The sequence below is a fragment of the Salvelinus namaycush genome, chromosome 27, assembly GCF_016432855.1.
Source record: "Salvelinus namaycush isolate Seneca chromosome 27, SaNama_1.0, whole genome shotgun sequence".
NCBI classification, from domain to species: Eukaryota; Metazoa; Chordata; class Actinopteri; order Salmoniformes; family Salmonidae; genus Salvelinus; species Salvelinus namaycush.
This window is the reverse complement of record NC_052333.1, coordinates 8,820,794-8,835,384: the sequence shown is the minus strand read 5'-3', so window position 1 is coordinate 8,835,384 and position 14,591 is coordinate 8,820,794. Positions and strand designations below refer to the sequence as shown.

The 14,591-nt window shown below is 45.0% G+C and overlaps 1 protein-coding gene across 1 annotated transcript in view; it reads left to right on the top strand.

Annotated features, from left to right (window-relative positions):
* The window catches only part of LOC120022673 (alpha-catulin-like), a 120,226-nt gene that overhangs the window by 65,264 nt on the left and 40,371 nt on the right, over nt 1-14,591 (top strand). Inside the window, exons 3-4 of the mRNA XM_038966658.1 lie at nt 3,733-3,920; nt 14,071-14,190. Coding sequence (XP_038822586.1) covers nt 3,733-3,920; nt 14,071-14,190 — 308 coding nt within the window. The remainder of the gene's footprint in view (nt 1-3,732; nt 3,921-14,070; nt 14,191-14,591) is intronic.

Genomic DNA, 14,591 nt, shown 5'->3' with positions numbered 1-14,591 from the left:
TAATCCCCAGTGTGCTGATTTGAAAAGGGATAACCTAGACAAAAGAGAGCTGGTGGGAATCATCAGCCACAGTGGTCCACTGGCCAATTTATTCCTTCTACTCCTATCTGCCATTTTCTTACCTTCTATACTCTATTGAGAATCTGAAAAAGAGAGAACGTGTACTTTTCCCTCTGTCGTTTTGGAACGGAATGAAGTTGTCTTTAAATCTGCAGGAACGGATTTATGGCCTCTTAACGTGTAGCCAGAGGGAGGGAGAGACTAAGCGGGCCTCCTCCAGCGCAGGCAGGGAGACGGGCAGGAAGGGAGAGTGGCAGGCAGCAATGGAGGCAGACAGACAGACAGGCACGCAGGCAGCATAATTAAATAAATAAGAAAGGTGATTACATTACTTTAATTTGGTGATCTCCATCATGGGGCGACATCGTAGATAGGGGCCACTGAGGCGGAGTTGTTGGTTTCAGTCTGTTCTGCTGGACCAGCCCAAACAAATTAATGTCGCTAGCTGAGGTTTTAGGAGGCAAATACTGTATTAAGAGTTTTGGATAGTCAGTGTTTAAAGGGGCCCCGGCCCTGTGTCTCTAACTGTCCAAGTCAGTGCAACCTGCAGGCTGTAGACAACATAGCATCACAATCACCCTGTTATAAGACTATCTTTATGGTAAGGACTTTTTACAAGACTCCACAGGTTTTAATGAAGTCAAGTGTTCACCCCTTTCAAATACCAAGCAGCAGAAAACAATTCCCAATGAAAGAGAGCTTAGTGATAAAGAGACATGGTGAATAAACAGGGGAACTAACACACCGTCAGCAGTCAGGCCTAGAACAAGAATACAACACTGTTGTGAAGCAACACTGTAGGGGAACACTTATGCATACAAAGCCCTTCCTTTGGCAAATCCGACCACGATGCCATCTTGCTCCTACCGTCTTATAGGCAGAAACTCAAACAGGATGTACCAGTGACTAGAACCATTCAACACTGGTCTGACCAAGCGGAATCCACTCTTCAAGATTGTTATGATCACGCGGACTGGGATATGTTCCGGCCAGCCTCAGAGAACAACATTGATCTATACTCTGACTCGGTGAGTGAGTTTATTAGGAGGTGTATTGGAGATGTTGTACCCACTGAGACTATTAAAACCTGCCCTAACGAGAAACCGTGGATGGATGGCGGCATTCGCACAAAACTGAAAGCGTGAACCACCGCATTTAGCCATGGAAAGAGGTCTGGGAGTATGGCTGAACATAAACAGTGTAGTTATTCCCTCCGCAAGGCCATCAAAGAAGCGAAATGCCGGTACAGGGACAAAGTGGAGTCATAATTCAAAGGCTCAGATACAAGACGTAGGTGGCAGGGTCTATAGGAAATCACGGACTACAAAACCAGTCACGTCACATACACCGTCAGGCTTCCAGACAAACTAAACACCTTCTTTGTCTGCTTTGAGGATAATACAGTGCCACCGTCGTGGCCCGCTAACAATCGCCATCACACTGCATACTGCCCTATCCCATCTGGACAAGAGGAATACCTATGTAAGAATGCTGTTCATTGACTACAGCTCAGCATTCAACACCATAGGACCCTCCAAGCTCATCATCAAGCTAGAGGCCCTGGATCTCAACCCTGCCCTGTGCAATTGGGTCATGGACTTTGACGGGCCGCCCCAGGTGGTGAAGGTAGGAAACAACATCTCCACTTCGCTGACCCTCAACACTGGGGCACCACAAGGGTTCATGCTCAGCCCCCTCCTGTACTCCCTATTCACCCACGACTGCGTGGCCATGCACGCCTCCAACTCAATCATCAAGTTTGCAGACGACACAACAGTAGTGGGCTTGATTACCCACAACGACGAGACAGCCTACAGGGAGGAGGTGAGGGCACTCGGAGTGTGGTGTCAGGAAAACAACCTCTCACGCCAACAAAACAAAGGAGATGATTGTGGATTTCAGGAAACAGCAGAGGGAGCCCCCCCCCTATCCACATCGAAGGGACAGCAGTGGAGAAGGTGGCAAGTTCCTCGGCGTACACATCACAGACAAATTTAAATAGTCCACCCACACACAGTGTGGTGAAGAAGGCGCAACAGCGCCTCTTCAAGCTCAGGAGGCTGAGGAAATTTGGCTTGTCACCTAAAACACACAGACTTTTACAGATGCACAATCGAGAGCATCCTGTCGGGCTGTATCACAGCTTGGTAAGGCAACTGGAGCGCCCACAACCGCAAGGCTCTCCAGAAGGTAGTGAGGTCTGCACAACGCATCACCGGGGGCAAACTATCTGCCCTCCATGACACCTACAGCACCCGATGTCACAGGAAGGCCAAAAAGATAATCAAGGACAACAACCACCCGAGCCACTGCCTGTTCACACTGCTACCATCCAGAAGGCGAGGTCAGTACAGGTGCATCAAAGCTGGGACCGAGAGACTGAAAAACAGCTTCTATCTCAAGGCCATCAGACTGCTAAACAGCCATCACTAACTCAGAGGCTGCTGCCTACATTAAGACCCAATCACTGGACACTTTAATAAATGGATCACTAGTCACTTTAAACAAAGCCACTTTAAATAATGTTTACGTATCTTACATTACTCATATGTATATAGTGTATTTTATACCATCTATTGCACCTTGCCTATGCCGCTCGGCCATCGCTCATCCATATATTTATGTGTACATATTCTCATTTGTCATTTAGATTTGTGTGTATTAAGTAGTTGTTGGGAATTGTTAGATTACTTGTTAGATATTACTGCACTGTAGGAACTAGAAGCACAAGCATTTTGCTACACTCGCATTAACATCTGCTAACCATGTGTATGTGACCAATAAAATAAAATAGATGGAGGGGGATTCTGGCATAGCATCACCATGCTCCATGCTTATTCCGGAGCCTATTCTGGGGTTCAGCAGCATTCTTTGTGAGCCAGGCTGAATGTTTCAGCTGGTTTGGGGCATTCTGGCATCAACAAGGGGCTGTCGGATGCAATCAGTACACTTCCTTTTAGAATGCAAGCCAACCCAAATAAGGAGGCCAACCATGTATCCAACATAATTCACGTCTCTCTCTCTTCGCCCTCCTCCCTCTCTCTCTGTACTGCCTGAGACTGTTATGGTGCTTAAATATGTGTGTTAATTTTTCCTTCGCCCACCTAGGGTTGTTTTGGACTTTCGTGAACGAACTACGACCCTCCAGTGTACCAGCCACTTAGATTGGAATGGCCTGGTCATGCCTCTCAGAGGGCCTGTAAATTGGGCCCTGGCATTGACTGGCATCACATTGTTGCAGTGCCACCGGGGTGAATATAATCCCCGTGTGCCAGCCTCCCTGTCCAGGATGAGATGTTCCTACTGGGATTTGTGGTGCTGCTGTTGACTGACAGGAGAGGGGGCACCAACCATGGGAAGGGAACCAAAGGGGCTTTAGCTAGCTAAACATCTCAAACAAACCAAAGCTGAATTCTGGATGTCACTTTTTTGAAAACATTTTTGGATAATGGGGTTTGCATGAAACACTAAATGAAGAGCTCTCCGGCAGGTTTGTTTGAAAACACAATTACCACTGTGAAGCGGTTTGACCAAGTATTAGAAAATGGAGATACAGTGATAATTTACATGGTACCTCTGAAAATGTTGTATGGTGTTTGTATGCTGAAAATTCCTATAGATTTGATCATCATCATCACCCCCACCATCATTCTCTACCTCATTTTGTCCTAGGGGATGCCATAGCCAAGCTGACAGATGTTGGGATGCCGGTGGCCCCCCTTGTGGACGGACGCAAGACAGTGTTCAGTAACAGGACAGGCATGGTGAAGGCCGCCCGCATGCTCCTCTCCTCCGTCACCAAAGTCCTGGTCCTCGCAGACCGCATCGTCATCAAACAGATCATCACCTCACGCAACAAAGTAGGTACCGATTCCGACCACACAGTGGGATGCATGCACACCATAGACACAATATACATTTCGATTTAGGGCCATAGATGCACACAGACACACAGAACAAAGTAGAGACACACATGCAAGCAGCTGTGCACACACACACACAAACACCCACCCACCAGTGGCAGTCTGTGCCATTTTAAGATGAGGCAGGACAATTATTATGATTTTGTTTATGAGCATGGCTCATCATTTCCATTACAGCATATTGGATGACTGTCATTCAAATTCCATTCACCCAGCTTAATGTAAGATCAATAGGTTTAGGCTACTACATGAGTCACGTGTTCCCTATACCCATCACGAGGTTGCTACAATCTAGCCTATGAATGAAAGTTTACAACGTAGGTGCACAGGTCGAGAGAAATTTGAGTAATCAAGGTGACAGACATTGACACATTCAATAGCTCCATGCACAATCTTGCCTGCATCTAGCTAATCGAGGGTGTAATCATTAGTCGACTGTTGCAAACGAAGCTTTCTATTGGACAACTTCAGGTATGTTTACCCCCCGTTCCGTTTGCTTATCCCCCGTTCCGTTTGCTTCCGTTAAAGAAAAGTGTTTCAACAGAATCGGTAGAATAAATACACCCTTGATCACACGCAAACACTGTTCACTTTCATAGCAGCCACATACAAACAGCATGATCCCTTTGATCGTTGGATAATTCCTTCTCGCATCTACACGCTCTCACCTTTTCCATTCACTTGTGGACTTAAACGCACAACACATCAGCTGTCTGTGACCAGGCCAAAAAAAAAAGTCCAAGCCAAACCTTCATATCATAACCGCTACACACAGCTTACATCATTGTCACCATATTAGCTAACATCAAGTCAACATAGCTACTAGAACTAATACATTAGTAACCCAGCTACAATCATGCAGTACAGTGTACAGTTAGCAAGCAGTTTAGCAGTTACACCCATGGGCCCCGGGGGCAATAAATTAATAAAACCAAAAGCTTACCAGAGTTCCAGTATTGGATAGCCATAGCCAGCTAGGTAACATAGCATCCATCCCTGTTTGAGCCAGGTAAACAGGCTAAACTAGACAGCTGCATTTGCTAGCTAAGTGAAAAAAATATGAAATATATAGCTCTCTCCTTGTTTCTTTCCCTCTCTTTGAGTCAACTACTCACCACATGTTATGTACTGCAGTGCTAGCTAACTGTAGCTTGTGCTTTGATTGGGTGGACAGCATGTCCAGCATCTCCGGCTACACCATGGTGCTACCCTACAGAGTGCTGTTGAGGCTACTGTAGACCTTCATTGCAAAACGGTGTGTTTTAATCAAGTATTTGTTGATGTGAATATATTTAGCATAGTGTCTATAAATTGACTTTTTTTGTTTCACTATTTTTATGAAATTCACTGAGGAGGATTGTCCTTCCCTTCCTCCTCTAAGGAGCCTTCACTGACATAATACACACACAAAGACATAAATGCCCAGCACTGGCGACTCCATCCAGTCTTTCAGATCTTATCAGAGCTCCATGATATAGTACAGGAGAACTCCATCCTCTGCTGCTCTGGAGATAATGGAAGAAGCACATTTACCATTTCTCTACCTGGTGCTTTCAGGAAGAGGATGTACTCACACACACACACACACAGGGTCCTGGGGGGGTAAGGGCCTAATCCTGTCTAGTAAGGCCTGTTTGGACAGACGGGCGACGGGGCTGCTCCCATTACTGGCAAACACAATTTAATTTTGAACCATGTCTCTGTCTGATAACAGCATAGCTCTTCTGCCTGGCCGGCAGGATGTCACTACTGTTTACCCTTCGAGAGACAGACCAAGCCTCTGACGTACACATGCACACGCGCACACACACACCATCACACTCACAATATCTCTCTCTCTCTCTCTCACACACACACAGACACACACACTGCTCCAGATGGATGGATCACAGCGATATATAATGGATTATGTTTTTGGGGGTCTGAGGTGTGACAGGTTTGATGCATTATGCATTAGCTGACTTTGTTGAGTGATGCATGTCAGGTCAAACCATGTATCTTTGTTGGGTGATGCATGTCAGCTCAAACCATGTATCTTTGTTGGGTGATATATCTATCCTACCCTGCCTGTCTAAGGTCTTCGAAAGTCAAGTTAACAAACAGATCACCGACCATTTCGAATCCCACCGTACCTTCTCCGCTATGCAATCTGGTTTCCGAGCTGGTCATGGGTGCACCTCAGCCACGCTCAAGGTCCTAAACGATATCATAACCGCCATCGATAAGAGACAATACTGTGCAGCTGTATTCATTGACCTGGCCAAGGCTTTTGACTCTGTCAATCACCACATTCTTATCGGCAGACTCAACAGCCTTGGTCTCTCAAATGACTGCCTCGCCTGGTTCACCAACTACTTCTCAGATAGAGTTCAGTGTGTCAAATCGGAGGGCCTGTTGTCCGGACCTCTGGCAGTCTCTACGGGGGTGCCACAGGGTTCAATTCTCGGGCCGACTCTTTTCTCTATATACATCAATGATTTCGCTCTTGCTGCTGGTGATTCACTGTTCCACCTCTACGCAGACAACACCATTCTGTATACTTCTGGCCCTTCTTTGGACTGTGTTAACTAATCTCCAGACAAGCTTCAATGCCATACAACTCTCCTTCTGTGGCCTCCAACTGTTCTTAAATGTAAGTAAAACTAAATGCATGCTCTTCAACCGATCGCTGCCCCCATCTGCCCACCCGTCCAGCATCACTACTCTGGACGGTTCTGAATATGTGGACAACTACAAATACCTAGGTGTCTGGTTAGACTGTAAACTCTCCTTCCAGACTCACATTAAGCATCTCCAATCCAAAATTAATTCTAGAATCGGCTTCCTATTTCGCAACAAAGCATCCTTCACTCATGCTGCCAAACATACCCTCGTAAAACGGACTATCCTACTGATCCTTGACTTCGGCGATGTCATTTACAAAATAGCCTCCAACACTCTACTCAGCAAATTGGATGGCACAAAACGGTGCCACCACTGCGACCTGTATGCTCTCGTTGGTTGGCCCTCGCTTCATACTCGTCGCCAAACCCACTGGCTCCAGGTCATCTATAAGTCTTTGCTAGGTAAAGCCCCGCCTTATCTCAGCTCACTGGTCACCATAGCAGCACCCATCCGTAGCACGCGCTCCAGCAGCTATATTTCACTGGTCACCCCCAAAGCCAATTACGCCTTTCCTTCCAGTTCTCTGCTGCCAATGACTGGAACGAACTGCAAAAATCCCTGAAGCTGGAGACTCATATCTCCCTCACTAACTTTAAGCACCAGCTGTCAGAGCAGATCACTGCACCTGTACATAGCCCATCTGTAAATAGCCCATCCAACAACCTCATCCCCATACTGTTATATATTTTGCTCCTTTGCACCCCAGTATCTCTACTTGCACACTCATCTTCTACACATCTATCACTCCAGTGTTTAATTGCTATATTGTAATTATTTCGCCACTATGGCCTATTTATTGCCTTACCTCCCTTATCCTACCTCATTTGCACACACTGTATATAGACTTTTTCTATTGTATTATTTACTGTATGTTTGTTTATTCCATGTGTAACTGTGTGTTGTTTGTGTCGCACTGCTTTGCTTTATCTTGGCCAGGTCGCAGTTGTAAATGAGAACTTGTTCTCAACTAGCCTACCTGGTTAAATAGAGTTGAAATAAATAAAATTAAATAAAAAGGTCAAACCATGCATCTTTGTTGGGTGATGCATGTCAGGTCAAACCAAGTTGTATCTAAATGCAATACAGAGATTCCTGTTAGCATATTATCAAGGTATGTACAGTGGCTTGCGAAAGTATTCACCCCCCTTGGCATTTTTCATATTTTGTTGCCTTACAACCTGGAATTAAAATAGATTTGTTGGGGGTTTGTACCATTTTTGAGATACACAACATGCCTACCACTTTGTAGATGCAAGAAATAAGAAGAAAAAAATGAAAACTTGAGCGTACGTAACTATTCACCCCCCCAAAGTCAATACTTTGTAGAGCCACCTTTTGCAGCATTTACAGCTGCAAGTCTCTTGGGGTATGTCTCTATAAGCTTGGCACATCTAGCCACTGGGATTTTTGCCCATTCTTCAAGGCAAAACTGCTCCAGCTCCTTCAAGTTGGATGGGTTTTAAGTCATACCACAGATTTTCAATTGGATTGAGGTCTGGGCTTTGCATTGGCTATTCCAAGACATTTAAATGTTTCCCCTTAAACCACTCAAGTGTTGCTTTAGCAGTATGTTTAGGGTCATTTTCCTGCTGGAAGGTGAATCTCCGTCCCAGTCTCAAATCTCTGGAAGACTGAAACAGGTTTCTCTCAAGAATTTCCCTGTATTTAGCGCCATCCATCATTTCTTCAATTCTGACCAGTTTCCCAGTCCCTACCGATGAAAAACATCCCCACAGCATGATGCTGCCACCACCATGTGGGGATGGGGATGGTGTTCTCGGGGTGATGGGAGGTGTTGGGTTTGCGCCAACATAGCGTTTTCCTTGATGGCCAAAAAGCTCAATTTTAGTCTCATCTAAGCAGAGTACCTTCTTCCATATGTTTGGGGAGTCTCCCACATGCCTTTTGGTGAACACAAAACGTGTTTGCTTATTTTGGGGATGGTGGGGATGGTGTTCTCGGGGTGATGGGAGGTGTTGGGTTTGCGCCAACATAGCGTTTTCCTTGATGGCCAAAAAGCTCAATTTTAGTCTCATCTAAGCAGAGGTACCTTCTTCCATATGTTTGGGGAGTCTCCCACATGACTTTTGGTGAACACAAAACGTGTTTGCTTATTTTTTTCTTTAAGCAATGGCTTTTTTCTGGCCACTCTTCTGTAAAGCCCAGCTCTGTGGAGTGTATGGCTTAAAGTGGTTCTATGGACAGATACCCCAATCTCCGCTGTGGAGCTTTGCAGCTCCAGGGTTATCTTTGGTCTCTTTGTTGCCTCTGATTAATCCCGTCCTTGCCTAGTCTGTGGGTTTTGGTGGGCGGCCCTCTCTTGGCAGATTTGTTGTGGTGCCATATTCTTTGCATTTTTTAATAATGGATTTAACGGTGCTATGTGGGATGTTCAAAGTTTCTGATATTTTTTTATAACCCAACCCTGAGCTGTACTTCTCCACAACTTTGTCCCTGACCTGTTTGGAGAGCTCCTTGGTCTTCATGGTGCCGCTTGCTTGGTGGGGGCCCTTGCTTAGTGATGTTGCAGACACCTTTCAGAACAGGTGTATATATACTGAAATCATGTGACAGATCATGTGACACTTAGATTGCACACAGGTGGACTTTATTTAACTAATTATGTGACTTCTGAAGGTAATTAGTTGCACCAGATCTTATTTAGGGGCTTCATAGTAAAGGGGGTGAATACATATGCACGCAACACTTTTTAATTTTTTAGAATATTTTGAAACAGGTTATTTTTTAAATTTCACTTCCCCAATTTGGACTATTTTGTGTATGTCCATTACATGAAATCCATAAAAATCCATTTAAATTACAGGTTGTAATGCAACAAAATAGGAAAAACGCCAAGGGGGATTAATTATTTTGCAAGGCACTGTATTTGGCTAAGACGGCATAACGTATACCGGGTTATTTGGAAATAGCCACAGGATGGTTATTCAAATATAAACGCAACATGTAACGTATTGGTCCCATGTTTCATGAGCTGAAATAAAAGATGCCAGAAATGTTCTGTACGCACAAGAAGCTTATTTCTCTCAAATTTTGGGTGTAACGGATGTGAAATGGCTAGCTAGTTAGCGGGTACGCGCTACTAGCGTTTCAATCAGTTACGTCACTTGCTCTGAAACCTAGAAGTAGTGTTGCACCTTGCTCTGCAAGAGCCGTGGTCTTTGTGGAGCGATGGGTAACAATGCTTCGTGGGCGACCGTTGTTGATGTGTGCAGAGGGTCCCTGGTTCGCGCCCGTGTCGGGGCGAGGGGACGGTTTAAAGTTATACTGTTACATTGATGCTGTTGACCCGGATCACTGGTTGCTGCGGAAAAGGAGGAGGTTGAAAGGGGGGTGAGTAACGGATGTGAAATGGCTAGCTAGTTAGCGGGTACGCGCTACTAGCGTTTCAATCAGTTACGTCACTTGCTCTGAAACCTAGAAGTAGTGTTGCACCTTGCTCTGCAAGAGCCGCGGCTTTTGTGGAGCGATGGGTAACGACGCTTCGTGGGTGACTGTTGTTGATGTGTGCAGAGGGTCCCTGGTTCGCGCCCGTGTCGGGGCGAGGGGACGGTTTAAAGTTATACTGTTACATGGGCACACATTTTTTTCCCTATCCTGTTAGTGAGCATTTCTCCTTTGCCAAGATAATCCATCCACCTGACAGGTGTGGCATATCAAGAAGCTGATTAAACACCACGATAATTCACAGGTGCACCTTGTCCTGAGGACAATAAAAGGCCACTCTAAAATGTGCAGTTTTGTCACCCAACACAATGCCACAGAACTCTCAAGTTTTGAGGGAGCGTGCAATTGGCATGCTGACTACAGTAATGTCCACCAGAGCTGTTGCCATAGAATGTAATGTTCATTTCTCTAGCCGCCTCCAACATCGTTTTAGAGAATTTGGCAGTACGTCCAACCGGCCTCACAACCGCAGACCAGATGTAACCACGCCAGCCCAGGACCTCCACATCCAGCTTCTTCACCTGTGGGATCGTCTGAGACCAGCTACCCCCGGACAGCTGATGAAACTGAGGAGTATTTATATCTGTAATAATGCACTTTTGTGGTGAAAAACCCATTCTGATTGGTTGGGGCTGGCTGCGCCCCTGCCCAGTCGTAAAATCCATAGATTAGGGGCTAATGAATTTATTTAAATTGACTGATTTTCTTATATGAACTGTAACTCAGTCAAATCGTTGACATTTTCGCTTTTATAATTTGTTCCCCCTAACAGTTTATCCAGTCACGTGTTTGTTAGTAAATAGCACAACGGGAGAAAGTGGGAGCAGGTGAGTCCGGCTGTATATTGACAGGGGTCGTGTTTTATATTGAAAGTGTTTTTTTTTCTTCAACAGAGTGATAGAGGGTCTCTCCCCGTTCGCCATCCTCCTATTGTAGTGGGCCACCGAAAACATCTCTTGGGAAATTCCCCTCCTTATCCCGATGTGGCCCAGCCTGCACTAACATATCCTGTAAAGATCCATTCATATATTTTGGCCACTCACTGGGATCTTTTTATGTTTTTTGTCTGGGAGTCGGATTTAGCAACAGCACCACCACTGTCATCGGGGAGGGGGAGCGACAAATCTTGAGTCTGGGTCCAAGATAGTAGGGTCTTCGCCGGAATTGTTTGGAGGTGTGGCTAGGCCTGGTGCGACCCAACTGTTCTTGTCCAGACAGAGAGCTGTCATTATCAGTGGAAGTGCATGGCTCGGACTCCTCCGGTTTGCCCTCTTCACTGCTAGAATCAGCGAACGGGGGCTCGTCGTATGAATGGCCTGTCCTCGTAGGCTTGTCATTCTCCACACCGGCTGATGGACATTGCTGCACACTGATACATTTCACCAGCGAATTTCTTTGGTTTATAGATTGTGCCTCTTTTCTCATTGTTTAAAAAAAATATTCACTTCCTGATAGTTTTTGTCTCTTAGACATGGTAGCAAATTGTTTGAAATCTCTAGATTACTTTTAGCTAAAATGATATCCACAAGTAGTAGCTAGCTAACGTTAACATGCTAGGTTAGGCTATTGCCTTAAATCACTAATCGTCTTCGTCACACACAATCATTAATTTTTATTAATATTTCTCAATTGGATAAACCCATAAAAACACACACATCACCATAGCTACCAAGAATAGTGGGAGTGAACTTCAAGAGAAGCGGGAATGGGGTGGGAGCGGGAACTGCAGCAACGCAATGATCTGGTGGCTTGGGTCCCGCGGCGGTGTAGTAGCCGATCAGGGGCACAGGAGTGCGGCAGCCAATTGTCAAAATGCCGCCTCATTTAAGTGCTGCCATAGGCGACGGCCTAATCTTGCCTAATGGGAGGGCCGTTCCTGCGTACAACTATAGTTTTCCGTCACAGAAAATACATTAATGCAACACCAAATATCTTCATTTTCATGAAAAGAAGTGGAACGCTATTAGTTTTTTTTTTGCAAAAACAGTGCATGGCCATCATATTTCTATTTATCATGGAAAGAATGTAGCCAGCTACATTCCCTAATGTTTTGCTTAAAGTTCATCTGGAATTTTACCGGAGAAAAGTAGGCTGGCTAGTGGCTACACACGGAGAAAAGTAACTGAGAAAAACCTACACATCAGCCAGAGCGCCGTCTGCTGATAGAATGCCTGTTCGTGAATTGTGCAACTGAAGCACAAAGTTAGTATGATGCCAAGCAGAAATTACAATAAGAAGCATTTTAGATATGCGTTTACGAAACGCAGCATGAGATTTATTACGTGTATTATGTTTTTCCTGCATAAAATGAAGTATGCTTTAACGCGACCCCTAAGTAAGTTACTGAACTAATAAGGTGACGGGGCACAATATTATGTAAGCTTTGTACCGTGTTTAAGAACTCAACGCCCTTTGGATGAGTTATATGTACAGCTACCACTGCTATATTTTGATTTCCTTACATTTTTCTCCTCTCGGTTCTCTGCCTGCTCCTCCCCCATCTTCTCCGAGCAGAGCAGGCAGGCCCGTTGCCCTAGTGACTCCAGACCCACAGCGTGTGCACATGCCGCTTCAGAGCAGACAAGCATGCATCAAAACTTTGTTAATTTGCACAATGTCTGTCTGTCTGTCTGTCGTTCACACTCGATTGTAAATGTCCAGACTCACCAAAAATGACACAGTAGCTCCTAACTATGTGTTATGTAAAAATAAAATAAAAACATGTTCTCAGTTGAAGCTGACGTTTCTCATCGAGTAGTATCTCAAAATTACAACGGAAATATAACCACCAAATCACCTAGTCATTTCCGATAAAAAACATCAACAAAATAGACTGGCCAATCGATGATACGAATCATGGATGCTATACTAGGCAATCAGTTTGCTCTGTTTGCATATTTAGCTAGCAGCCTCCAAAGAAATTCGCTATTACTTGTGCTAATTTTGTTAGCATTCTTGTAACAGATGCCCAATGTGTTTTTTGTTTTGATTTTTGGCGTCCCCATGTGTACTAAGCCGGTAATACCGCAAATCAAGGAAAGAGAGGCCGATATGACAATATAAAAATCATATGTCATTAAGTAACACACACACATAACATTTACTCCGTCACTTTTGCAGAGAAATCACAGGTCAACCCTTACCCACATTGTGTGTTCCAGTGTGAACAGTAAAGGGGATTGGGGTAAATCACTTTGATTAGATTGGTATCTCAAGCGCCACCCAGCCTCAGGTCCATAGTGATAACTCCTGAGACATGGATGCATGACCATCAATCCTCCTTCCCTCGCTCCATCTCTCACCCGTGCACCAGACGAATGGGACACAATTCCACTTCCTGTCACAATGACCTTTTCCTGTTTCTACAGACAGGTCCTCTATGTTGTTGAAGTCAGTCAGTCATGACAGGCTGGTCTACTGAACACTTTGGCTTGAAAGCGTGTAAAGTGAATGTGATGGCCATCACTTGTATGACGAGGCCCACATTGAGTCTGTGTAATAATTTGCTTTGCTGCCTCGTTCTGTATCTAGAACCCCATTGACACACACATCAATGTAGCATCTCTCAAGACCTGGTTCGGGCAGAAAGCTGTTGCCATCTTTGAATTCTGTGTATAATATTTGATGTTTAAGTGAGAGCTGTTATGTGTAATGTGTGGGAGTCAGTGGTAGTTACTGTAATAGTGTTCCTGATCTTCCCATCTAGTTATTGTAATAGTGTTCCTGATCTTCCTTCCCATCTAGTTATTGTAATAGTGTTCCTGATCTTCCTTCCCAGCTGTAGTTACTGTAATAGTGTTCCTGAGCTTCCCAGCTGTAGTTACTGTAATAGTGTTCCTGAGCTTCCCAGCTGTAGTTACTGTAATAGTGTTCCTGAGCTTCCCAGCTGTAGTTACTGTAATAGTGTTCCTGAGCTTCCCAGCTGTAGTTGCTGTAATAGTGTTCCTGATTTTCCCAGGTGCTACTAACCTTGGAGCAGCTGGAGAGAGTGAGCACCTTCCAGGAGTTTGTCCAGATCTTCAGCCAGTTTGGGAACCAGATGGTGGAGTTCGCCCACCTGACCGGGGACAGACAGAATGTGAGTACCGTCCCTCTCTGAAAGGGTATTGGTCAAGCCGCTCTTCTTTCCCCTCCAGCTCTCACACTGTTAGAGAGAGCACTAGAACAGTCTGCAGCACCCGGCCTCACCCTACTAGAATCTGAAGTCAAATGTCTATTGTTTGCTGATGATCTGGTGCTTCTGTCCCCAACCATGGAGGGCCTACAGCAGCACCTAGATCTTCTGCACAGATTCTGTCAGACCTGGGCCCTGACAGTAAATCTCAGTAAGACAAAAATAATGGTGTTCCAAAAAAAGGTCAAGTTGCTAGGACCACAAATACAATTTCCAGGGGCCTTCTATGCCATCAAAAGCAACATAACATTTGACATACCAATTAGGATCTGTCTAAAAATACTTGAATCAGTTATAGAACCCAC